Raw genomic sequence first — 24,549 nt, 5'->3', positions numbered from 1 at the left:
AAAAAATACAAAATGAGGAAGAAACCGTTTAGAAACAATGGGGTATACTATGGATGTAATCTAATAAATAATTATAAGGGGGAATATGGCCACTGCACGCACACGGGGCGCTGATGAGAGCACGCCTGAAAGCATCATAGGCGACGAGATTTTTGCCTTTCATAGGGAGTAGGGCGGTCATTGTACTCCCATTGTGTGCTGACGTGGCAGTAGAGTTACCAACAAAGAACTTTTGTCTTAGAAATAAAAACAAAAACAGCTGCTGTAATTTTGGGAAGAAGAAGGGGTTAATTTGTAATGTGGAAGCATAACCTCAAGAAACCACAGTGAAGGGGTCCCACGAGTGTCTTCTGCTTTAACCAATTTTTAAAAAGGAAATAAAAATACTTTAAAAGGAAAAATCTGAGCAGTAATACTTAATTAATTAACGTAAAAGATAACTGGTTTTGGAGATTGTTGATGTTTTGAGTTTGTTGTTGCAGAAAAGCAGGTGTGTCTGGATTTTATTTATTTATTTTAGATTTTTTTTTTTTTTTTTTGGGTTTTAATTTCAGTCCAAAAGCAAGGAAGTTGGAGAGAATCTAGAATACCCATTTATTTCTTTCTTTCTTTCACTTCCTCAAACACCCAGAAATAAATAAATAATAAATAATAAGAAATCAAAAGGGTAGAAGAGAAAGAAAAAGCAGAGAATAAAAAGAGACCGGATGTTGACAATTTTCATGTCACTGTTCTTAGAAGGTCGTTTGTTTGTGAGGAGATTTCTTATCTGGGATCTCTCTCTCCGCTTCTTCTTTCAGAGACTGGCCCAGCAGATCGAAATCTCCATCTTTTCTTCTACCTGATGACGATCTAAGATCCTCCAATGGCGTTACAGAAATACCCACTTCGTTTTTTTCGCTTTTCAACCCCTTCTGCTCTGTTTTCTGCTACTTTCGATTCCTTGGGTTGTTCTGGTTCTTATTTTGCTACAGATAGGCTGCGAGTGCTAGACGGAGACTCTGAATTTTCATGGAAAGAGTTGGGTTTCTGGGTCGTCGTCGGGTCGTCGAGTTTCTGTTAAATCCGCGGCGTGTTTTCGAAGAGGGTTGATATAGGATGTTGGTCTGAGGTAATCTCTTAACTTTCTACGATTTGATTTTTTGGTACTTGATGGGTTCTAGCTTTAGTAATCTGGTTGATCGCGTTCGAAATTGTTTTTGTTTGTTGAATTTATATTTTTTTCTTGTCTCACTTTATCCTAGTTGATGCTTGGATTAATTGACTAGTTGTATCTGTGCATTCGTCTATCACACTAGTCTCTGTTCATTGATTGTTATGTTATTGCTTTCTGCCGGCTCTGTTGATAGGGTTGCCTGGTGATTTGATTGTTTGGGTTTGGATTTGTCTTTTTTCTTCCTCTTCTTCTTTTCTTAAATAAATCCTGGGATCTAATTTATTTTGCCCTTCTTTATATCTAGAGAGAAAACAAAGACTGATTTTTTTGTTTCGTCTTGTTCATAGGATTCATGAAATTCTAGTATGTCGTGAACTGTGATCCTATTTGTGCCGTCTTCAACTCCCTCCTCCCCCCCAATCCCCCAAAAAAAAGGCACATCATAACGGCGACGAGCTCTTTAAGTTCTCAAGTGTCTGAAAGCATTATTCAAGTGTTTCTTGTTGTAAATGTTGAAAATGAGAGGTTGTATTGCCGTTCCATTAGAAAACAATCATGGGATTTCTTTTCTTCATCCCCCTGTAAAGAAGCATGTATATTTTTTTTCTGATCACGTTTATTGTTTTGTTTAATTGACGTTGTGATTCATTATTTGAGGACATACTTAATCCACAATATACAGGAATCCATCCTTCTATGTTTACGTTGGCTATGTTCTTTCATTTGAGCTATATCTAACATGCAGTGAATATGCTCACTCAAAGAACAAGGGGAAAAAATGCAGCAGGAATGGTTGATTGGGTTACTTTCTGGGCTTTTTGTGTCAGTTTCTGGGTGGCAATGGATGGTTGCATCATCAAATATCAAATGAACTGCTATTCAATCCTTAAGCCAAAAAATATCTTTTCTGGTGCAAATTCAGGGTTTGGATAAGCTGATTATGCTGTAGCCACCTCCCTTATCTTGTAAGTGGGGAGGCAGAAATGATCACTTATGACCTTGAATTTGGTTTTGACAATAGATTACTTTATGCCTTGAGGAGCTGCTTTTATATGCTATATCTACTGTTGAAAGTTGCCATTATTAATGATTTAATGTGATGGTTTTTCTAGTCACCTGTGGCTTCTCTAAGTCACTAATATATGAAATTTTTAGTTTCTAGCTGTGATATTTAAAATTTGCATTGTAATTACATGAACGAGCATGGTTGCATTTAGTATCTGTTCTTTTACCATTGTTAGCATGGGTTGTGTGCAAAACTGTCTGTTATAGTACCTTTTTTACTTAAACTTAGTGTAAGATAGTAGACTTGGCTGCAATGATGTTCGGTGTAAACTTTATTATGTTTGTATGGAAAGTGGGACACTCCAATGTTTCCTAGTTTTGAATTTGTTAATGTGATAGTTTAAGTTAGGTTTGTCTTTAAAGGTGTGGCAACGATTAAAAGGCATATACAATCTAAACTACTATTACGGAAAACCAATTTGGTTTTATGCCAAAAAGATCCACGCCAGGAGCGATTTACTTAGGAAACTCATGGAAAGATTTAGAGATTGCAAAAAGGACAAAGTAAGGAATGATCATATTAGAGCTAATTTGGGAGTAGCTCCGATACAATGATAAGCTACAAGAAAGTCGTATGAGTAAAGATGTAAACGGATCGAATTCGGTACACCTATCCGCATTCGAATCTGATAATCTAAGTTCATATCCAAATTCGATTCGATATTCGGCGGATTTGCAAAAATAACTTCCGAATTTTAATTCGTTTGTGCAACAGATATTTGATATATTCGGATATCCGATTCGAATAATGCAATTGCAGATAAAGGGGGAAGAAGCCACTAGATGTCTGCTATTGGCCGTGTGCAGTTGCAGAGAAAGGGGAAAGAGGTTGTTGGATGTCTTCTGTTGGCCGTGTGCAGTTGCAGAGAGAGAGGGGGGAAAGAAGCCATTGGATGTCTGCTACTGCCCATCTCCGACAACATGAGGCAGAGAACAACCGGAAAAACGTAATATTGCTGTAACTGAACTTTACGTTGGTGCCTGTAAATCATTATTGGACAAAAACAATAAGCAAGAAGAGAGAGAGAGAGAGAGAGAGAAAGATCTTACAAACCTGAATCTCCTTTGCCCCTTGGATCATCGGATGATATGAAACCTCTTTTACTCACTCGTCCTCCTCTCTTTTCCCTCTCGATTTGTTGAGCTTAGCCTGTCTGCTTCTCAAATTTGGATCGGAGAAAATGAAAGAACAGTAAAGAGGCAAAGACTCGACCGAACAGAGATCATTCAAGAATGAATGGTTAAAAAACTCTAGCCTGTCCTCCACTATCTCCACTCCACTAGGGTTTTTTTTATATTATTTTAAATTAAAATTAATGCGTCTTGACGCAATGTAAGTATTGCCAAGCCAAATGTCAATGGTATTATAAAATAAAACTTATAAGCATCCTTTCCCCAATTAATTTTTACTTAATTTTATAATGGATGCATTTATATTTCAAACATTTATATTAATATTCTATAGGAAGCTAAACGAATCGGATAATATCCGGTCAGATATTGGGATATCTGTATCCGTATCTGATTAGTTCCCGGATTGATTCGGATAGTTTCTGGATAATGATTTTCCGAATATGGATACCCCTAAACGAATATGAATGCGAATCGAATTTGGATTTTCGACTATCCGTTTACATCCCTACGTTTGAGGTGGCATGGCCATGTTCTACGGAGGACTTTGGATGCTCCAGTACTGATGAGTGATTTGATTTAGAATAAAAGAGCCAGGGGCAAATGACTCTAGGAGAAGTGGTGAGGGAAAACGTGTATAGCTTAGGCGTATCAAGTATGACCTTGAACAGAGCTGATTGGAGGGTAAGTATCCATGTAGCCAACCCCATTTAGTTGGGATAAAGCTGAGTTGTTGTTGTATACAATCTAATGCAAGAATGTGCTCTTTCTTGAAACATGATTTAAAGTTTCTCCATATCCATCCCCTCCAAAACACAGACACTATGATGAAGAGTACTACTGAATATGACTCAAATCTTATACATACTTTAAATGCCCACAACAATGCAAGATTCCTGTAAACTTGGTCAAGAGGTACCTGGAATCAGATTAATGTTCTGAATTTTATGACTATTACCATTTCTTCAGTTTTGTTTTAGAAACTTTTATTGAAGTAATCAATTACAGAATCAAAGTTACAGTATTGTGGATCTGTTCCATCAAAATGAACTTCACTGGAGGGTAAAAGATCTATTATTTGCTAAGTTTATTCAAAACCTGTCAAAAGTTTAGTAAGATTAATTATTTCAACTTATGTATCCAAATTCAAAATTATTTACAGATAAATGGTTATCATGAAATTCCATTGCTTCTACTAACTCAATGTTTGTTCCAACGTGAAGATTAAATTTGCGGTTTCTGAGGTAGTTAATTTTTTGCTATTATCTCTTAAACAGTTGGGTCTTTTCTCTTCTTGGTTCTTCCCTGTGGTTTTGGGCCAAGATAGTCTCATTCTCACATTGTGGTATGCTTATTGGCGGGGTGTGGAGGGATCTTTTAGACATAAAAAATTCATCGTTGTGTGGTCCTTATGCTCTGTAAAATAGGCTGGAAAACATGTATATATGAGGGTTGGATTGGGTGGTATGGCCCACCTTATGTGGTATGCCAAACCTGAATTTTGGGTGGGCCTGGGCCTGAGGTTTGCTATGCAGGAAAAACCAGTTCCAGCCTGAGCTGGGGGACAGATCTCTATGAATATCACAGATATAAAGTAGTCGTGTACTTGCATTGTATCCTCTCATTTGATTTAATACTTCCATTTACTTATTCTCTCATTCAAATTAAATACTTACTATTTATCTTTTTTTTGATATTAAGGGTGTACCCAGTGCACTATGCTCCCACCACTGCGGGGTCTGGGGAGGGTCATAATGTACGTAGACTTACCCTTGTTTTCGCAGAGAGGCTGTTTCCAGACTCGAACCCGTGACCACTTGGTCACAATGGAGCAACCTTTACCGTTGCACCAAGGCCCGCTCTCAATTATCCTCTCTTTGAGATTAAACATTATAATGTTTTATAATCTGTACTTGTCATTTCTTACTATTTGTGTTCTCATTCAAAATTGGAGACAACAATTATATCCTCACTTAAATGTATAATCTCATTAGACAAAATACTTACCATGTTTAAACTGTTGATAATAGAACTGAAGTTGTCAAGCTTATATATAGTTAGTTCATAGGTTTTAAGTATCCTTCCGTATCCGTCGATACTAACCAATACGTATCGTATTTTTAAGGTACCAATACAATCGGTACTGATACGATACCTAAATTTTTTTGGTATTAATACATGTAAGAAATCTCTCATCTTGTATATATATTCAATTGAATGCACTTATCTCTTTGTACTTTATTTTCCTTTTTATACATGAAATATTTTACATATTACTTATTTATAGTGCTTTATGCGTCAAAACTGTATTTTGCAAATATCCTAAGCATTTCCATATGTTTATTTACATTTCCATATGTATCTAGCGTATCTTGTGTCTCTCCGATATGATACGATACGTCTCTTAAACTCACCCTTCCGATACGATACCAGATACTGATACTTTAAACCTTGATAGTATGTTTGGATTTATAGTTGTATATAGTATGTATAGATTTACAGTTGTATGTAGTATGTATAGATGATTTATAGATGTATACAGTATGTGTAGATTTAAAGTTGCATATAGTATTCATAGATTTACAGTTGTATATAGTATGTATAGATTTACAGTTGTATGTAGTATGTATAGATGATTTATAGTTGTATATAGTATGTATAGAATTTACAGTTGCATATAGTATGTATAGATTTACAGTTGTATGTAGTATGTATAGATTTACAGTTGTATGTAGTATGTATGGATTTAAAGTTGTATATAGTATGTATATGTGTGTGTGTGTGTGTGTGTGTGTGTGTGTGTGTGTGTGTGTGTATGTGTATATATATATATATGTACATATGTACTATGTGCCAGCTAGAAGTTTAGGCCCTCGCATGCCCTGAAGCCTTTATATCCTGTGCTAGGCCTGGTCTCAGTCCAGTCCATGCCAATCAAATTGACACCACATTATGTTCTCTATATTTATACGAAGAATAAGTGAAAGAGAAGTACTTTAACAATACCTTGGACCTAACAATGGAAGGTCAAATCTGGAATTCAGGGTACTCTAAGATGGGTGCAATGTGGAAGCCATCCAGTCTGATTGGTTCAATCATTAACAGGTAAAGTAAGAATAGTAGATAACTGTCCTGCTTTTCTTGTTCAATTTAACATGCTAGGTCTAGTTGCAATGAGGATGTGTCTGGTTTTCTCTAATGAGCACCACTATTGGCTCCAAATGTTTGTTTCTTTTACTTCGAACCATCTAATGCAATAATTCCAAAGTCACTTATATGTGCATATCTATGCACATATATAATGCATACATGTACATATCATAATTTAGCATCTAAATTAAAAAGGATTAAGGAAAAGGAATTAAAGGAACAATGAATGGGGCCTGCATATTAGATGTAGGTATTTGAATATGCCTTTTATGGTTCTGATGTGGACATTCCATTTGGTAAAGATTTGCAACATGGTGTTAAGTTTCAGATGGTTTCGTATAGTGTTTTGTTACCGTCCTTGGTGCAATCTCAGTATGTCCTTGAGATGTATCTTTGAAGTTCTTTGATATGTGCATGGTTCATTACAGTAAAGCCCTTCGGCAAATCTCTCTCTGTCTCTCTATCTCTCTATCTATCTATCTATCTATCTATCTATCTATCTATACTGTACACCTGGTATTTAAATATGCTTTTATGGTCCTGACTCCTGAATGCAGCTTTTACTTTGCATGGGAAAATGTTGTAAATTTTAGTCGGAGTTTCTTTTTATGATTGGCCCTTTATTTTTGTTCTCGCTTCTTGACAATCTGCAAGGTTCTGAGCCTTTGTTATGAATCCTGGATGGATCTCTTATTTCTCCAACAAAAATAAACTTTTAGGGGTTCTACTTATTTAAAATGAACCCATTCCTTTTTTTCCTTAAATGAAAGCATCACTTTTTCTGAAAATACAATTATTTGTCTCTTCTTAGCATGGTGCTTAGTTCTGTCCTTGCTTATCCTTTGTAATTCTTTTCTGTGTTTTTTTCTTTTCTCAAATCTCAATTGAGTAATTGCCAGGAATGGGAACAAAAGTACAGTGTAAGAGATATTTGCCAGGATATTGCTCCATGAGGGACCTTAACGCGGATGCTAACAATGGTAGCTGGCCTGTATATTATGATGATAAAACCTTGAAGAGTGGGCAGTACTACGGTGGTTTCTTGCCAAGGCCTTCTACTGATGTATATTTGGGTTATGATAAGGAAATGCTGAAGCAGACAATGCTTAAGCATGAAGCCATATTCCAGGATCAGGTATGTATGATTTCAACTTTTCATTTTCAGTTAATAAATTGACTTGAAATTCCTCTTTAGATCCTAGACTTCAAATTTCACTGAGTAGAGTTCCTAGGATACTCTATCTTGTTTTCTGATTTTTAAAGTGGATCAGATGGACTTATGACAGTGTCCAAGTCGAACTGACCAAGTTTCTTGAGCACTTGAATTTATCAGAATTTTTTATTTGTTATTCAGGTCTTTGAACTCCACCGTCTTTATAAGATTCAGCAAGACTTGATGGATGAACTTAAACGAAAGGAAGTCAACAAATATACAGTTTCTGTTGAGCCAATACAATCAAGTCCCTTTCCATCTCAAATGTCATCAGAAGTTGTCCAAAAGATGTGGCAAAACCTTAGAATTAGACCATCTGTTTCAGGGGCCGAAAACATTGAGTCCGCTTTCAGTTCTATAAAAGAAAATAATAAGCAAGCAGGTCCCGTTCCATCTCAAAATAGAGGCAGTACAAAGGAATCCAAGCTCCCAAGGAAAATGATTGATCTCCAACTTCCAGCTGATGAGTACATTGATAGTGAAGAAGGGGAACTCATTGAAGAAGAGAAACTTTCTAATCATAGGGTTGCTCCTGAGAGTGATGTAAAGCTGTGTCTTGGCAATGGTGGTAACCCTAATCGCTCAGGATGCAGTTTGAGAGCTGATTCATGTTTATGGAGCACTCATGGATTGGCTGATTTGAATGAGCCCATCCAGGTTGATGAAGCAACATCTTCAGCTTCCGTTGATTTTGTGGGCCCCTTAAACAGCCATGGAGAGGTTCATCTGCGTGTTCTGCCTGGAAACCCAAATTCAGGCGTCCTAGGGTTGCCAAGGGAAATTTTCCAAAATTCCCAGAAGGGAAGGGGTAATGGTACCTGCTCAAGCACTTTACGTTTAGAAAGTGAAGGAAATAAACCAGAATGGCTATCCTATAATCCTGAAGCTGGTAAGGATTCTTCATCCATTTAGTTCAGTATGTCTTTATTTAAACTCAGGTTCGTTATTTTGATCTTGAAATTTTCCATTTGCACTAAATTTAGTGGTTAGAGATGTTGCACAAGTCTATTTTCTTTCGAACTTTTTAATTGTTAGGTTCTAACTGATTTTGTGAGCTATTATATTTTCAAACTGATATAGAGATAAAAGAATGGGACAAAATTTAGTTTTGGATTCCAAAACATACCTGAAAATGGGCTCTCTGATAATTCCCAAAGAATTAGGTGAAGATGATTAGTCAGGAAATTTTTATCATATTATTCCTAGATTGTGAATCAGGCCGGTTATATACTAGTTAAGGAAATTATTCCCTTTTCACCTTCAAATACTGTATTTTGTCTGTGTGCAAGGATTTTGTATGTATTCATATCTGTCCATGGGATATTTCCTTTTGGACATTTCAGTTTATGTGGTATGTAGGTGATGCTCTATAGTGGCTTTATATATAGTGTCTTACTATGTATTCCACTTTTCACCTATTATTGACAGACATTGCTTTTCTTTTGAAATTTAAATAGAAAGAAAATAGAAACCTTTTTGTGCCATGAGGCAGAGGGTATTAGACCGAAGTTGCCATGCTGTAAATGGTGGCCAGATGATGGAACACGTGGACCTATACCACCTCATCCAAATGTCTTCTCTTAGGAATGGTCCACTCTTAGTTCAGTACTTCAGTTCTCTCAAGTTTAATAGGCAGGTTTAGGGGACCACTAAGCCGAAAATTCATCATATTTATACCTTCGAGGTGATTTTGTCCTTTATTTAAAAGATGTTAGTGGAAACACACGCGCACTCACAAAAAGGAAGAAAAACAAAATTTCTTGTAGGGTTTTTCTTAATTTTTTGTCTCTCTGACTTCTTTTTATTTGTTTTCTTGATAGGATCTCATGTTGCTTTACCTCTCTTTACAGGGCAAAGTAGGAGTAGCCTAAGTTCTTTATCTCAGAGTTTCAGTCCAGAAAAATTGCCTACACTACCTGAACCAGTACAAGTTGACCTAAAGAGAACACATGAACTTCCGCCATTTCTCCGATCTGATAAGATTTCAAGAGAGCCATGGAGAGAAAGGGCAAGTTGTAGTGCAGAAATTTCTGAAAGAAATAGCCCTGCTAATAACTATCCAACCATCCGTCAGTTTGATGCATCCCAATCGCCATCTGTTTCATCTTGTAGAAAGTCAGTGAGTTGCCTGAGCCAGAATGCAGTAGCGGTTCAAGCACTCCCATGCATCAACCCTTCTGCTTCATCAAGTAGGAGCTCCAACATGTCTATCCAAGACTCTGGGATCTTTGGAGATAAATGGAGTCTTGATAGCAAATTGAGATTGAACCCTAGTTTTGGAGGTGATACATCACATTGTAATGGGTTTTACCCGGGGCCCCAGTTGGAGTCCAAACATGTTAACTTCCCTAAGTCTGGCTTTGATTATCTGAACCGTGGTGATGGCAATATTTCTGCCTCTAAACGTTCTGAAAATCATTATGCAGAAAAGTATTTCAAGGGTCCAGAATGCATGGATGTGAAGTTTGCCAAGGATATGAATCTGAATGTGGCACTTTCAAATGGCTTCCAAGATGGAATGGTTCCTCGACGAGATCTTGCCATTGATGGAAGGGGGAAGCATGAGGATCAATCTGGGGGCTTGCCTTGGCTCAGAGCAAAACCAGCTAGCAATGATGGGCCTCCCGGAGGAAAGCAAAGTTCACCTCATTTGGGATTGGATTTCTTAAAAGAACATTCACAGCAGTCTCTGAATAAAAGTGAAACTGGAAGCAGTCCTAGTCCGAGTTTTATTCAGAATCTCATGTCAGCTTCATGTCATAATGATGCTGGGCCTAATAAAACTGAACCCGGTTGTTCAAGTGATAAGAAGATACTTGGGTTTCCCATTTTTGAAAAGGCTCACATTTCCAACAACCGGTCGTCTTCTTCTCTTAGCTCTCCCACCAAGTCCCGTCATTATTCATCTGTGGTTGAAGACACTGAGAATAGTCGGAAGAAGTTGGGAGTAGTTCATATTGACTTGTCTATTGATCCTACATTGCAGGACTCAGGAAAGAAGTCAACTACAGAGGATAGGATTCAAAAGAAGGGACTGGATAATAACCGTACTAGCTCTAAGAATCGCATTAATTTAAATACCTGCACAAATGATGAAGAGATTCCATCGGAGTCTTCTGTTCCAAGAGACAAAGTGAAGATTGCAGTTGAGATAGATTTGGAGGCTCCCCCAGTTCCTGATACCGAGGAGGAGATTCCTCCTACAAGGGACGACTGTATAGGAAACCAACTTGAGGAACTTGTCCAGTCATCACAACTTGGAGCTGGAGAGCCTCATGAAGAACTTGCCAGAATTGCTGCAGGGGCGCTAGTCTCCATCACATCATCTACTGTTCAGATGCAGTTGGAGGTCTCCACTTGCCAACCACCAGAATCTTCTCTTAGAGATTCCTTATATTGGTTTGCAGAGGTGGTTACTTCAAACACAGGTGATCTGGAGAGTGACGTTAGGGTAACTTTGAGGGACGAGGATGGTCGTGATCATAATGAGTTATCCTCTGAGGGGTTTGATTACTTTGAGTCCATGACATTGAAGCTGACCGAGACCAAGGTGGAAGAGTACTGGTGTAGGCCCCCTGCTCCAGAGAATGTGGAGGAAATAGTTGCCATTTCAAAGCCCACTCGACCTCGAAAGGGCCATGGGAGGAGGGGAAGGCAGCGAAGGGATTTTCAGAGGGACATCCTACCAGGTCTTGCGTCACTCTCGAGGCATGAGGTAACAGAAGATCTACACACAATTGGAGGGCTGATGCAAGCTACAGGTCAACCTTGGCAGACAGGGTTGGCAAGGAGGAATGCTGCTAGGAATGGATGGGCAAGGGGGAGAAGGCGTTCAAAGGGCCCCAGTCCCTCAGTAGAAGCGATTAATGTCTGCCCACCTCCAGTGCAACCACCTATTACAAGTGAAGTGGGACTGGAAGAGAGGAACCTAACAGGGTGGGGGAAGACACCTAGACGGCCCCGTCGACAGAGATGTCCAGCCGGTAATCCTCCTTCTCTTCCTTCTTTAACTGCAGTATAGAAAGAGGCCGCCTTGCTTTGTGATTTGAGAGTTTTATAGAGGATATTTAGTTGGGGAGTCGGCAGTTGTTTCTATGGCTTTGGGGTGAAGATAGGTAAGAGCCATGGGAATTGCTTCCTTGTACATGTCTTTGAGCCCCAATTTGGTTTCCTTTGTTTATTTGTGTTGTTGAGTTTACCAACTTGTATAATTCGTAAATAATGTCGCATTATTCTTCTAAGATATGCATACATTCTCTAGGTGGCAATGGGGTTTGGATCTTGTAGGATTGATCTTTGCTTCTTGTGAGGGGTTTTGGGAGTAAAGCCCCCCCCCCCCCTCCCCCTTTGCATATTCTTAAGGTAGAGGTCATGAAAAGGTTACTTTTTTATGTTTTTTTTTTATTAATGGAAACAAAACAGTTACTTTGTGGAAGGGGTGAGGGCTCTCTCCTTTTTATTTTTATTTTTATGGAAGGTTCTCTCCTTGGCATTGCTTAGTCTGGTTTACTTTTATTGTGTGACCTTTGACTTCGAACAATATACTTGGATCCATTGCCAAAAGTCCCTTGAGAACAGTGAATCACCAGAACCGGAAATCGGACCGGAACTGATCCACCCAATAATAGGTTATTGGGCCGGTTTCAGATCTATCGATAAGTTATTGATCTAGTTGGATCTACCAATTAAGGTTCCAGAATCGATAGACCAATTAGGAACTATTGGAACCGAAACAAATCCATATTTTAACCCTATGTATTTCATAATTCTTTATACTTAAAGGTCATGGGAATTAAGGTCTAAGTCTTTTAATTTTTTAGTTTTTCAAGTTTGAAATGGTATCTCTTGTTTCATTTACTACTTTACCAAATATTTGACTGATAATTTAAAGGTCCATTTGAAAATTTTTTATTCAATAACTTGTCTTAAAAATAATTCTAATTTATGAGTGTCGTGGTGTTCCTACTTATTAATGGAATACAAATTTATTATGGACTAATTCTGTTATTTGAGGAAAAAAAAATAATGGTTAGCATATGTTTGAGATTTTTTTTTTAAAAAAAAAAATTTGTACTGCTTGGAATTGATTAAGAACTGGAACTGGCCTATCCATTAGTTAATGGTTCAAGGATCCCAGGTTTAGAACCGATTAGCATTTAGTCCAGTTGGGACCTCTTAGGGATAGTACCGTTAAGAAACTGCACAGATAGACAAGAATCGGATCAATTGACATCCTTTCGACGGGTGTATTTGTCCTTTTGGGTCCATTTGTTTCGGCATAAAATTTCTAGACCAGAAAATTTTATCACAAATTCCAGGCAAACGTTTTTATGCACAGCTATGTATGTACATAGTCGTATTTTCAACCATTGGATGAGAAGAGAGAGGATGTATTATTACACTTCTGCCTGCCTACGTCACACATAAAAACGTAGATCCAAATTTAATTTCCCATTACTTTTTTGTAAAAAATTTTAAAATTTTATGGACAAATTAACCATAAAATCTTTCCTCTTAAAATTTTCATCATGTTGAGGGATTCTTTCATTGCTTTGGATAGATCACGTATGTCTTATGCAGCTATGGGGTCTCTCTATATATAATTCTCATAACCATGTGATAGGGTTGTAAAACCTAAAATTGGTTAATGCCACTTAGTTGCACAGTGCACCCCGTCTTATGTTAGACATAGGGGTACGTGAAATGATCACCACATCTCTGGTCATTTCTATCTAAGAGATGCGACAGTCATTACACACACCCATGTGTCTGGGTGCAAAGGCAGCATGCATTGCGTAAGTGCGTAACCAAGTGGCTTTCTTTCTCCTAATGGAACAAATGGTTTCAGTGGGGAGTGCGACCACATTTTATCGAATTTTTATCTACTGTTGTAATTGGAGCACTGCTGTGCGCATCGTGCGCCACAACAATGGCCATTTGTACATAGCAGACCCCACTGTATACACATGGATCGTACGGCACAACAGCGTTCCAATTACAATAACAGATAAAGGCCGGTCCCATTTTATCTTTTATAAATAACGGCACGCAAAATAATACGATTGAGACATTGGGGGAAGTGGTGAAGACAACGTTCTGTTATCCCATGGTTTGTTGTGTGTTTTTGTCTCGTTTGGTACAGTGATTGCGTCCTTAGAATCCCAACTACCCGACCAAAAAACAAAAGAAGAAAAACTCTATTTTTTTCCTTTTTCGAAAAAAAAATAAATTTCTCTTTGGGAGACCAACCCAATAAACTCTTGTCACGTACCTTATTTGGCAAGGGAGTCCATGGTTCAAGGAATCAGCATCGTATCGGCCGTGTCGGCCAATTTGTATCTATATTGATAGAGATCAATACCGATTCTTGATCGATATGATGTCGATCCATGGGAACTGATCTAGGGTAAAATTGTAAATAAAACTAATTTTTTATTGAAGTTTAGGGATAAAATTGTCCAATATGAGTCAATCCAGATCCGTATTATATCAGCTGAGATCAATACCAATATCGATACCGATTACTAAATCCCTGCATGGCCCAGAGGTTCTTTTGACCCTCAACTAAAGTTTCTACTTCTAATGAGTTTGCATATCTTAAATGGGCCTTCTTAACTCGGCCCACAAAACCTTATACAGAGAGAGTGGCGAGATTTAAGTGGGTTGGGCCGGACATGGCTTTCGACCTAATAGGAATTGGATTGTATCTCCTCGGCCCCGTCCCCACCTTTAATCCATCCAAATTCGCTACTGATTTCCTGAACAAACCAACTCAACAATTGGTTAATGTCAATTTTGAATTTACTATTTTTTTTTTTTTTTTTAAAATTGAGGTTGCACGAGCCCACCCATATGCAAGGATTTGTGCATGCTTTCTCACATCCCACCCATGGACCCGGATCCAGATCCTCTCTAATGAGGGCATCACCTAATTAGCGCCCAATGAGCATCTAATGGCTGGACTGCCTGGGGACATGTCGAAATGTGTGTCAAACAGCCCAGTTGTTGGATGCCTCATTGGGCATTTATTAGGCGATCTCCTCATTGGAGAGGATCCCAATCTTGTGGACCCCACAACCTCTCTTCGCATTAAATGCACACCTCTATTTAACAATTTGTTATCCTTCCTCTCTTATTGGTGTAAGACTGCATCTAGCATTCTAATGAAACCTGCCCCTAAATTTAATTAAAGGCAATAGATCGTTGCTTGGTCATGTAACCCCTGCATCAGCATGGAGGCTAATGAGAATGCACACAAGAGCATCAACATACATGATGAGTTTTTTTACTTCATGAGGGGTTGGGAAGTAATTTAACACACTCATGTATTTGAGGCTCTGAGCGAAGAAGCCACGTGATCAAGCAACATTATTTTTTCCTTTAATTATAAATCCAAAAATCATAGAGAAAAAAAAAATCCACAAACACTTTCGATCAAGCCAGCAACTTTCCTTGGATATAACACATAAACTCACAAGGTAACTAACTAGTCAGAAACTTTTCGCTCTTCGTTTCATTTCTTATTAAGTTCTGCTAATGTTCTTAAGAAGAGGGTGAGAAGAATTCATGAAGTAAAATTTATGACTTTAGGAGTTCTAGATTCATTAACAAAATGACAAAAATTAGTGGGAAAGTTAACATAAACCCATGTACTAGGAGATTGGAATAAACTCCAATGCTAAAACCTCTATAATCCCAATCTCTTATTAGCCCCCAAAAAGAAGAGGCGGGTGGGCATCTCAAGCCTTGTTGAAATTCTATGCCGTTCCTAAACTTAACATTTTAATATGGAAACTTGGGTCTACTTTTTGGATTTTTATCCATTGCTGGACTTATCGTGCGGCGTTGCAGGTGCCTTGTGGGGCCTGTTGTGCACATATAGCACCTGCAGCACCGCATGATGAGTACAGTAACACTACAGTTATAGCAACGGATAATGGGCCCCACATGGCACACATGGCACCTGCAGCACCGCACGATAAGTACAGCAGCACTGCAATTACAGCAGCGGATAATGATCCCTACTTTTCTCATATTTTGCATTCTTTGCTTTGGTATGAAAATCGGGGAGAGTATTGGGTCATTTTACGTAGACTATTATGCACGTGTTTGGAACATGAATGAAACTACAAAAAATCTATAAATATAAGGGTAAATATCATTCCCTCCCCCTCCCCTCTAAGCATACATAATATCAAGCCCATCCTTCCCCCAAGTTTTGAGTAATGATCTTAACCGTTAAAAAACCCCAATAAGTGATGACCTGGCGCTTACAAATTTTCTAAAATCCCATAATACTCTTATTAATGTAATTGGAAAGTGAAATTAAAAAAGAGGAAATTACACTTGAGGTACCAACGTTTTGAGAAATTATATTTCGAATACCTATTTTTATATTTCCAATTATACCCCAACTCCACCACCAGCACCACAGCTACCGCCGCTATTGCCGATGCCACCACTACCACCGCTGCCCAGCCCCACCCCATCCTCTTCCTGAGCGATCCAGAACCCAAATGTTACACGCTCCTCCCCACCTCTACTTGCCCCTGCAATTTCTCATCTCTCTCCCCAAGTCCCATCCTAACCCGAAGAATCGTTCCCCCAGTTCCCCCCAAAAACCTCTCAGTGTACGGTACCTCTCCCAGTCTCCCCCACTCTCAACGGCAAGCCGCGAGCCAGCAACTTGCACTGCAGTGCTTGAAGGGCCGGCCGCCGGCAATCTAATCGGGACCCTGCACAATTTCTCTCCGCTCCCTCTCACTCTCGGCGACGCTTACCCTTCCAGACCAGCGGCGATTCGGTGACCGACGTTTCCGGAGGGAAGTAGCAACCCAGCAACCTGCGGCCAAAAAAAAAGCTTAGAAGGTAAAACAGAAGAACGCTGGCAGATTTTGTTTGGATTTGCAGGGTTAATAACGTTTTCTTGTGAACTTTTTGTTTGAAACTCTATGATCTAAGTTGTCCTGCACCTCTGCTTCCACCCTTATCCATCGAAATTATTACTTGATAATTTCTTCAAATCTTGTGTTCTCTTATGATGCTTTAGGAATTACTGGGACTCGGGAAGTTTTTCTCATTTTCTAAATTTAACCTCCTATTTATATTTTTTTATCTAAAAAAATCGACTATGTTTGTTCATAGGTTCTCCTTATTATGTAGCTGACCCCACATCTGCGTATCTCCTTCTTCGCTTCCTCTTATTGCTGCCTCTGTATTGTTCATAAATTTCATATTGTCCCTTGAATGCTAGGGTTCTTTCTACCTGCCTCTGCCTTTTGTGGTTGTTCTGCTTTGAAAGACAATGATGGAAGATCTGAGAAGCTTAATTTAACAGAGAAAATTATCATGTAGAGAGAGAATAATTGGGATAGAACTATCTGGAGAAATTTATTTATAGGTTAAGGGCCAGAAAAGGTGCTGTCGTCTGTTTAGTGGTAAGAATTTTGGACTGTTGTAGTTGAGTCTTGGGAAATTTATTTGTGGTAGTTGTTTCATCAAAGATAAAAATAGCAAAGCAAAGCAGGTTAATTCACAAATAGATTATATTGTCTACTATTTTATGATTATTGACTAGGTGTTCTGATCATCCATTAAATTTTGTATCTGGAATATTAATAATGTGTCTCAGTGGTTTGAGTCACTGCAGTGCCCTGTTTCCTTCAATTTTCTGTCATTTCTTTTGGTGTGCTTGGAATGATGGGATACTACACATGGATTAAGAGTTTGGGTCATTTTTTTATGTACTATCATCTATTGGCAGATAAACAGATTATAGGATTTTATTTATTTTTATAGGAAACAAATCAAGGGTATTATTGTAAACTCCTAATTTTCCTTTGGTTGTTCTGTTGATTGCTAAGAGTTCCAGTTTTCCTTTCTAATACAGTGATGTCATTGAGATGGCAAGCTATGCACCACTTTTTGTAAATGCTAATGATCGACGGTAAACACTCCCTTTTTTCATCCAAATTTTTATTTATTATAGAGGCCTCTGCTGATGATTATCTGCTGTGATGCTTAAAGTTAATTTTCATTTAAATTTGATGATTTTTTATCATTAAGGTGGAACCCAGATGCATTTGTCTCATCGCAACAGTATGGAACTCTTAGCTACTGGATGCAACCATTTTTCGTCGAATCAAATGGTTCAATGGTTCTCAACACCACCCTCGAAGCAAGTTCCTTAGATTCGCTAACTTCCTCTGGAATTACTTGGAAAAACATGAATGACAACAACAATTACATAAGAATAAAGGTATTAAACTTGGAATAATGTGAAAATATCTTTTAGGATGCTTATTGAGATCACATTTTACCCCACATTATTTTTAATTTTCCTACATATATTGGTGTTGTATTCTTCTCCACTATTCTCAGCATATGTGGAAATAAATGTATTTTTACAAATGCACCCTTTCACTGGAAACAGCCTCTTTGCGAATGCCAAGGGTAAGGCTGCGTACATTATGACCCTCCCCAGACCCCGCAGTGGCGGGAGCCTCGAGCACTGGGTACGCCATTTACTTTTCTCCTAGCACAATGGACTTTTTTTTATATTACTGTGGATTATCCTTATATGATGATTATCAAAAGCATATACATAAATTATACAAGTTTGAGATGTGTTTCGTGTTGGTTTCTGGTGAAAATAAGGCATGCATCTTTTTCTAATGGGTGAAATTAGACTTGTATCCATGCCCCGAACAGGTAGTATTTATGATGTATAAATATCTTTTGGGGACAATTGGTTCAAACCTAATAACATAGTTTTCTGATTCGTCATAAAGATTGTAATAAGATTTTCTCCAATTTCTCTACAGCTTCTCTTCCTTTTCTGATATTAGGTTATACAAGTCTCTTTTTTCTTTAATTTTGGCTAGAAAACTCATTGATTATTGGTTTTCTGGAATCAGCATTTAATAATCAGTTATCACCTTGCTTCCTCATTTGCATCACCCAGTATTCCAGTAATGAAAACAAAGATTGTGTTGTACCTGAGTTACATAGGCTGTTCTTACTGGCATGTTGAAATGTTTTTGCAGATTGTCAACTTTGGGGGAGACATAGTGAACCTCAAGATAACTGTTAACGGACTGGATCTGAACTCCATAGGCTTATTTGTGTCAACAGAAACTGTGCTCGCATCCAATAATTTAATGAATGAGAATTCTTTCAAAGAGCCAAAAAAAGGTGTGTGATTTTGTTATATTTCCTTTTCAAAACCTACCAAAACAACAGCCATGTATGATTATGAATCAATGTTAGATGAACTATTCTACATTTCTCTACTATTGGCAGGACAGAAACACTTGAAATTTTTTTTAAAAATAAATCAGACATCAAAATGCAACTCTGAAATTAAATTATTGGAGGGAAAATATAACTTTAAGTTATTTAATGCTGGATTATCTTGACTCTTGGTGAATGCTTTGACTACTTTATAATTATGTTATTATTCGGTGGATAATATTGTGACTGCTTGTAATTTACTTGGTTTTATGTTCTTTACTAGTTCTGCGCTAAGGTACCATTCTGATTTTCAGATTCTCTGTATTCTGTCCATTATTGTTTTCTGCGATACCTCAGTCCTATCTTCACTAGGACAACTGTTTTAACTGAGATCTACATTGCTGATTTTGATTCTGTGTACAGAATTCTTCAACTGACAGTGTCCTCTTTCACAACCTGTTTTCAAATTTCAATTCAGCTGGTTGTTTCACACAATCCTACTTCGAGTAGGATTGAACCTTGTGACCTTAAAAGCCTGAAATCGACATATACTGTTTCTGAACTGTGAAGTCTAGAATTGTTATTTTTCTCTATGGACATTGTTCATTTGTTTCCTAACAACTCCTCTAGCAATCAATGGCCAATTTTGTTTGAATCGGGTTACAGACTTGCAAGAAGTCGGGGCCAGGGTTAGGGTCAGGGCCAGAGCCCAGCCCTGGATGGCGAAACAGGGTCAGGGCCAATCAGGGTCGGGCTTGGGCTGGGCTGAGCTCGTCAGGGTCAGGGAGGGCCTGGGCTAAGCTAGGAGGATTCATGGTTGGGTTGGGGTTTAAAAGGCCCATCCCTGTTGCAGCCATGTAATCTGTGTTATTTAGTATGCTTGATGTAATCTATGTGTTGTTTTGCTTGATTTGCATAAAATTTGAAATTTTTTTGAAATAAATATCATAGACTATGCAAATTTTGGAATTTTCCATATTTGGTTAATATTTAAAATTTTAAAAAATAGGCTATATATGTTGATTAAATCCAAGGATGCACATTGTTTTCCAAAATGTCCAAATTCCACATTCTCACTCTACCATTTGTAATCGAATGCAGGAACTATTGTTACAGAGAGAGTTTTTCAACTAGAAATCGTTTTTTCTCAGAAAGTCTCTCGGCTTAAATGAAGTTCTGACAGAAAAAAAATGATTCATTTCCCATGTCAGCTTCGCTCATCAATCGAGAAAACGGCCTCAGTATTTCCTGCTCGCTCTCTGTCTCGGTTTTACTACAAAGAAGAATCGGTCAATCAAGAACTGTCAATTGCAGAGAGATTTGTTTCTTACTTAGACTACTGCCCGCATATTAGTTCTCTCAGGAAGCTTCATGCTCGTATTTTTACTCTCGGGCTTGGAAACAGCATTTTCCTGGGATCCAAGCTTCTCAACTGCTATGCTAGTTTTGATTGTTTGACTGAATCAAGATGGGTTTTTGATAGAATTATCAACAGAAACCTGTCTCTCTGGAATTCAATCCTTGTTGGGTATTTCAGAACCGATCACTTTGATGAAGTTCTGAGACTCTATTTGAAATTGAAGCGGCAGAACATTGGTCTTGATAGTTCAGCACTTACGTTTAGTTTGAAAACCTGTACAGAACTCCGTACCATAGAGGTTGGAAGAGGGATCCATGTGGATGCTTTCAAGTTCGGGTTAAGCAGGGACCGGTTTGTTGGTTCTTCACTAATTGGTTTGTATTTCAAATATGGAGATATTAAGGATGCAAGGGCAGTATTCGAGGAAATATCTGAGAGGGATGTTGTTGTTTATACAGCAATGATCACTGGGTATGCACAGATTGCCGATTGCCGAGCTTATGAGGCTTTCCGAATTTTTTGTGATATGCAGGAGGAAGGATTAACTCCTAACAGGGTGACTCTAGTGAGCTTACTCCAGGCAGCTGCCCAGTTAGGAGCATTGGAAGAGGGTCGTTCAGTACATGGGCATGCCATTAGAAGAGGAATTGATTCTACCGATGAAGTTATGGAGACAAGTTTTGTGGGCATGTACATCAAATGTGGTGCCCCTGACATGGCAACATCCATATTTTACAGAATGAAAGAAAGAACCATTGCTTCTTGGAATGCACTGATCAGTGGCCATGTTCAAATGGGGCAACCCTTGGAAGCTTTGAACCTTCTATGTCTCATGGTGCAAGAGAATCTGACACCAGATTTAATCACCTTGGCGAATGGGCTATTGAGTTGTGCTGATTTGAAGTGTCTGCATAAAGGCAAGAGCATCCATTGTTACATAATTCGAAGAGGAATACATCTGGATCTAGTTTCTACCACTGCTCTGGTTGATATGTACTCTAGATGCAACAGTATAAATCAAGCAAGGGAACTGTTTGATAACACAGAGACGATGGATGTTATATTGTTTAATGTGATGATTGCAGGATACCTCCAAAGTGGCTCTGCCTATAAGGCCATAGAGACATTCCGTGAGATGGTTAAAGCAGGTATCAGACTGAACTTGGCAACCATTCTCAGTATTCTCTCTGCATCTGCTGATCTGACATATATCAGAAAAGGCAGCTCTATCCATGGTTACATTCTGAGACATGGATTGCAACAGAACATTGAAACCAATAATCAGATCCTGTATATGTATGCAAAATGTGGACGCATTGACATTGCAAGGCAAGTCTTCAGCAGGATGAAAGATAGAGACTTAGTATCATGGACATCAATGATGACGAGTTGTGTACATCATGGGCATGCTGGTGAAGCCATATCAATATTGCGTCTGATGCAAGTAGAAAAATTGAATCCTGATTCAGTAACTCTACTAAGCCTCCTTCAGGCTTTTTCGCAGCTTGGTAGTTTAAAACTAGTAAAGGAAGTTCATGGCTATGCGTATAGGGGTCACTTGGACAGAGATCGTACCATCATCAATTCACTGGTGACAACATATGCAAAATGTGGAAGGTTAGACATGGCTAAATATCTTTTTGAGAGCAGAAGTGAACGCTGTGTAACCTTGTGGAACACAATGATTGCTGCGTATGGAATGCATGGGAACTGTGAACAGGCACTTGAGCTTTTTGATCAAATGCAAAAGGGAAAGGTTGTGCCAGATGAGGTAACATTCACTTCAATTCTCTCTGGTTGTAGCCATGCAGGGCTGGTGGAAGAGGGTCGGCATGTCTTCTATTCTATGACATCAGAGTACTTAATAACTCCACGTGAAGAACACTATGGTTGCATGGTTGACTTGTTGGGTCGAGCAGGTCATCTGGAAGAAGCTTATGATCTTGTGAAGTGTCTGCCATCAAGGAAAAGTGCTTCGGCATTGAGTGCTTTACTTGCTGCTTGCAGAGTTCATAGAAATTTAGAGATGGGAGAGGCTATTGGAAAACAACTAATGAATTTAGAACCTGAGAATTCAGGTACTCACACTTTGCTCTCAAACATATATGCCGAAGCTGGCCAATGGGATGAAGTTGTTAGAATTAGAGCCATTGTCAAGGAGAGAGGGTTGAGAAAGATGGCTGGGTATAGTCTGATAGAGTTAGATGAGCACATGCGTGGAATATGAATCTTTTTTGTAACACTAGATTGGCCATCAGGACTAGAATCCAATTGTTTATTCTTCGAATTGGATTCAATGATTCTGATCCTGTTCAAATTCATGGGATATTTAACATCAATAAGACACTTAATTGTTCCTTTTAAGTGTGGATATTTGTTCATTTTGCTCTACTTCTTGTAACCAAACTCATTTCCAATAATATCCACAAGGCTTGTACTAAGGATTGGCTCATCCAACACAGCCTTGTTCTGAGCTAAATTTGTGAGATTTTCCAAAAACCTATATATTTCCTTTGTTTGTGGATTGAATTTATCTCAATTGTACTGTATCCAGGAACCTTCTGTAGATGCAACATGTTTCATCATTGATCTTGTCTTCCCAAACTCATCCTACTTTTCTCCTTCAGCTTATATATATATTATGGGTTGTTATTCATGTAACAAGAGTAGGTTACATTTGGAAAAATAACAAAATGGTGAAAAGACCGATACCCCAGAAGCAATGGAAGATTGAAGGATAAATTAGTTGTGGTAATTTTGACATTTCGGTTTTTTTTTTATTAGAATGTTATGATTATTTTGTAAATTAACATCTCAAATGGTATTTCTGTCTTTTTCCTCACTCTCTCTCTCTCTCGTTTCCGGCAGAATCCGTGGTTCTCTGGTGCTAGAGAGTTAGGGTTTTGATTTCCTTACATGGAAGCCTCCTTGCTGCTGCAACGATCATCATCTTCTTCTTCTTCTTCTTATTTTTTCTCACTCTCGCTTGTTGCCTAACCCCACACGAGAGAGCAGGCGCTGTCTTCGTGAGCAGCAGAAAAGCCCCTTCCCAAAACTAATTGCCCTCTGTGATGCTCTGCTCTGAGATTAAATGGGTTCCTTTGCTTCATCTGGAGAAGATAGTGTCTTACTTGCTTCTTGCTCATCTTCTGTTAGCAGTTTTATCATTATGGATGGTCATTTCATTCCTGCTGTAATATCCTAATAACTTTGGGAGATTGAGGTTCTGTTTTTTAACTTCCTAATATATTTCACTACTGATGAATTATATACCTGAATCATTCCAGATTGGGAGACTGACGATGGATTGGGCAAAATTCATCATCCCGTCGTTAGTTCTACTAAGGTGAAGTTCTGTGGGCACACCCTCGCTCCTTAGGCTGATGCAAGAAATCCTGATACAGTTAAGGTAATTGTTCACTAGCAGATACAACTTGTATCATACAAGGTCTCCCATTCTTCTCATTTTTGTATTCTCTTGTAGCTATTATATGATATGATTTTATTTTGAGGAAATACCAAAATGTATCTTTTTGTTTTTGCCGTTTTTATTTGCATCATTCTATTTTCACCCGGGGGATACGGCTGTGTGGAATTTAGCTGAACCCTCTATGTCATGTACTCTACTTCTCAGCCTCTTTTGCAAGGTCTACATCTCTCTCTCTCTCTCTCTCTCTTAGTACACAATTTTTACATTCTGGAGATGCTCAATGTATATAAATTATCTGATCACATTCTGTGTGTATTTAGGAAGTTTAATTTCATATATATGATGAGAATTGCACTACAATCTTGTTTCAAGGTTGGGAAGCCATTGAAAAATTCTGCATATTAGCTTATATGTACGTAGTCCATAAATTAATATCATTTGGTGATTCAAAAACTGAATATTATTAATTGGGTTTTGCAGTTAGTTAGTTTGCTTCTGTAAATGGTTATTTACAATTTTTATATATGTTATCCTAGCTTACCACAGTTCTTCTCATGGGTTCTCCAGTCACCTCTCACTGCAACGGCCTTACCACATTTCCTGCACATGAAAGGCTTTATTCCATGCTTTCTTTTGTAATGGGTTTGGAGAGTTCTAAAGTCTTTGAGAGGCTTTGCCCGTGGGTGATCTATGTTGTTCCTGCAACCTGGTGCACAACAGTAGCAAGGTAGTCTGAGCATTGCTGGTGGTTGGGTCCCCGTTAGAGACTCCAACCCTTTCCTATACTGTGATCCATGCCCCCACATATGGAT

At 38.4% G+C, this 24,549-nt stretch overlaps 3 protein-coding genes across 5 annotated transcripts; all 3 read left to right on the top strand.

Moving 5' to 3' along the window:
- The first annotated feature begins 379 nt into the window (after positions 1–379).
- On the top strand, positions 380–11,956 carry LOC122671557. 3 transcript variants are annotated; one of them, XM_043868847.1, is made up of 5 exons: positions 380–494; positions 979–1,111; positions 7,402–7,637; positions 7,857–8,604; positions 9,536–11,956. In XM_043868847.1, exons 3-5 carry the CDS (start codon positions 7,404–7,406, stop codon positions 11,734–11,736), a joined length of 3,183 nt encoding a protein of 1,060 aa, XP_043724782.1. In that variant the 5' UTR covers positions 380–494; positions 979–1,111; positions 7,402–7,403; the 3' UTR covers positions 11,737–11,956. The 3 variants fall into 3 exon arrangements, with proteins under 3 accessions (XP_043724782.1, XP_043724781.1, XP_043724783.1); XM_043868846.1 differs by lacking the exon at positions 380–494 and having other exon boundaries at positions 573–1,111; XM_043868848.1 differs by lacking the exon at positions 380–494 and having other exon boundaries at positions 575–1,111; positions 9,566–11,956.
- Positions 11,957–17,484: 5,528 nt separating this feature from the next.
- Positions 17,485–19,515, top strand: LOC122672104 (alpha-L-arabinofuranosidase 1-like). The gene is made up of 4 exons (XM_043869603.1): positions 17,485–17,661; positions 17,781–17,973; positions 18,761–18,908; positions 19,262–19,515. The coding sequence occupies exons 1-4, from the start codon at positions 17,618–17,620 to the stop codon at positions 19,513–19,515; spliced, it is 639 nt and encodes a 212-aa protein (XP_043725538.1). The 5' UTR covers positions 17,485–17,617.
- A 600-nt stretch (positions 19,516–20,115) lies between these two features.
- Positions 20,116–22,615, top strand: LOC122670570 (pentatricopeptide repeat-containing protein At4g21300-like). Its single transcript, XM_043867507.1, has one exon. It carries the CDS (start codon positions 20,138–20,140, stop codon positions 22,532–22,534), a length of 2,397 nt encoding a protein of 798 aa, XP_043723442.1. The 5' UTR covers positions 20,116–20,137; the 3' UTR covers positions 22,535–22,615.
- Positions 22,616–24,549: the final 1,934 nt, after the last annotated feature.

The sequence above is a fragment of the Telopea speciosissima genome, chromosome 8 (genome assembly GCF_018873765.1).
Source record: "Telopea speciosissima isolate NSW1024214 ecotype Mountain lineage chromosome 8, Tspe_v1, whole genome shotgun sequence".
In the NCBI taxonomy this organism is placed as follows: domain Eukaryota; kingdom Viridiplantae; phylum Streptophyta; class Magnoliopsida; order Proteales; family Proteaceae; genus Telopea; species Telopea speciosissima.
The sequence above is the reverse complement of the archived record's forward strand: the minus strand, read 5'-3'. Positions and strand labels throughout refer to the sequence as shown.

Excerpts from the sequence above, each read along its gene's own strand:
- LOC122671557 (XM_043868847.1), top strand. The coding sequence starts at position 7,404 with ATGGGAACAAAAGTACAGTGTAAGAGATATTTGCCAGGATATTGCTCC. Across the intron at positions 7,638-7,856 it reads AAGCCATATTCCAGGATCAG|GTCTTTGAACTCCACCGTCT; the intron begins GTATGTATGATT and ends TTTGTTATTCAG. Across the intron at positions 8,605-9,535 it reads ATCCTATAATCCTGAAGCTG|GATCTCATGTTGCTTTACCT; the intron begins GTAAGGATTCTT and ends TTTTCTTGATAG.
- LOC122672104 (XM_043869603.1), top strand. The coding sequence starts at position 17,618 with ATGGCAAGCTATGCACCACTTTTTGTAAATGCTAATGATCGACG. Across the intron at positions 17,974-18,760 it reads ACAATTACATAAGAATAAAG|ATTGTCAACTTTGGGGGAGA; the intron begins GTATTAAACTTG and ends ATGTTTTTGCAG. Across the intron at positions 18,909-19,261 it reads TTTCAAAGAGCCAAAAAAAG|ATTCTCTGTATTCTGTCCAT; the intron begins GTGTGTGATTTT and ends TCTGATTTTCAG.
- LOC122670570 (XM_043867507.1), top strand. The coding sequence starts at position 20,138 with ATGATTCATTTCCCATGTCAGCTTCGCTCATCAATCGAGAAAACGGCC.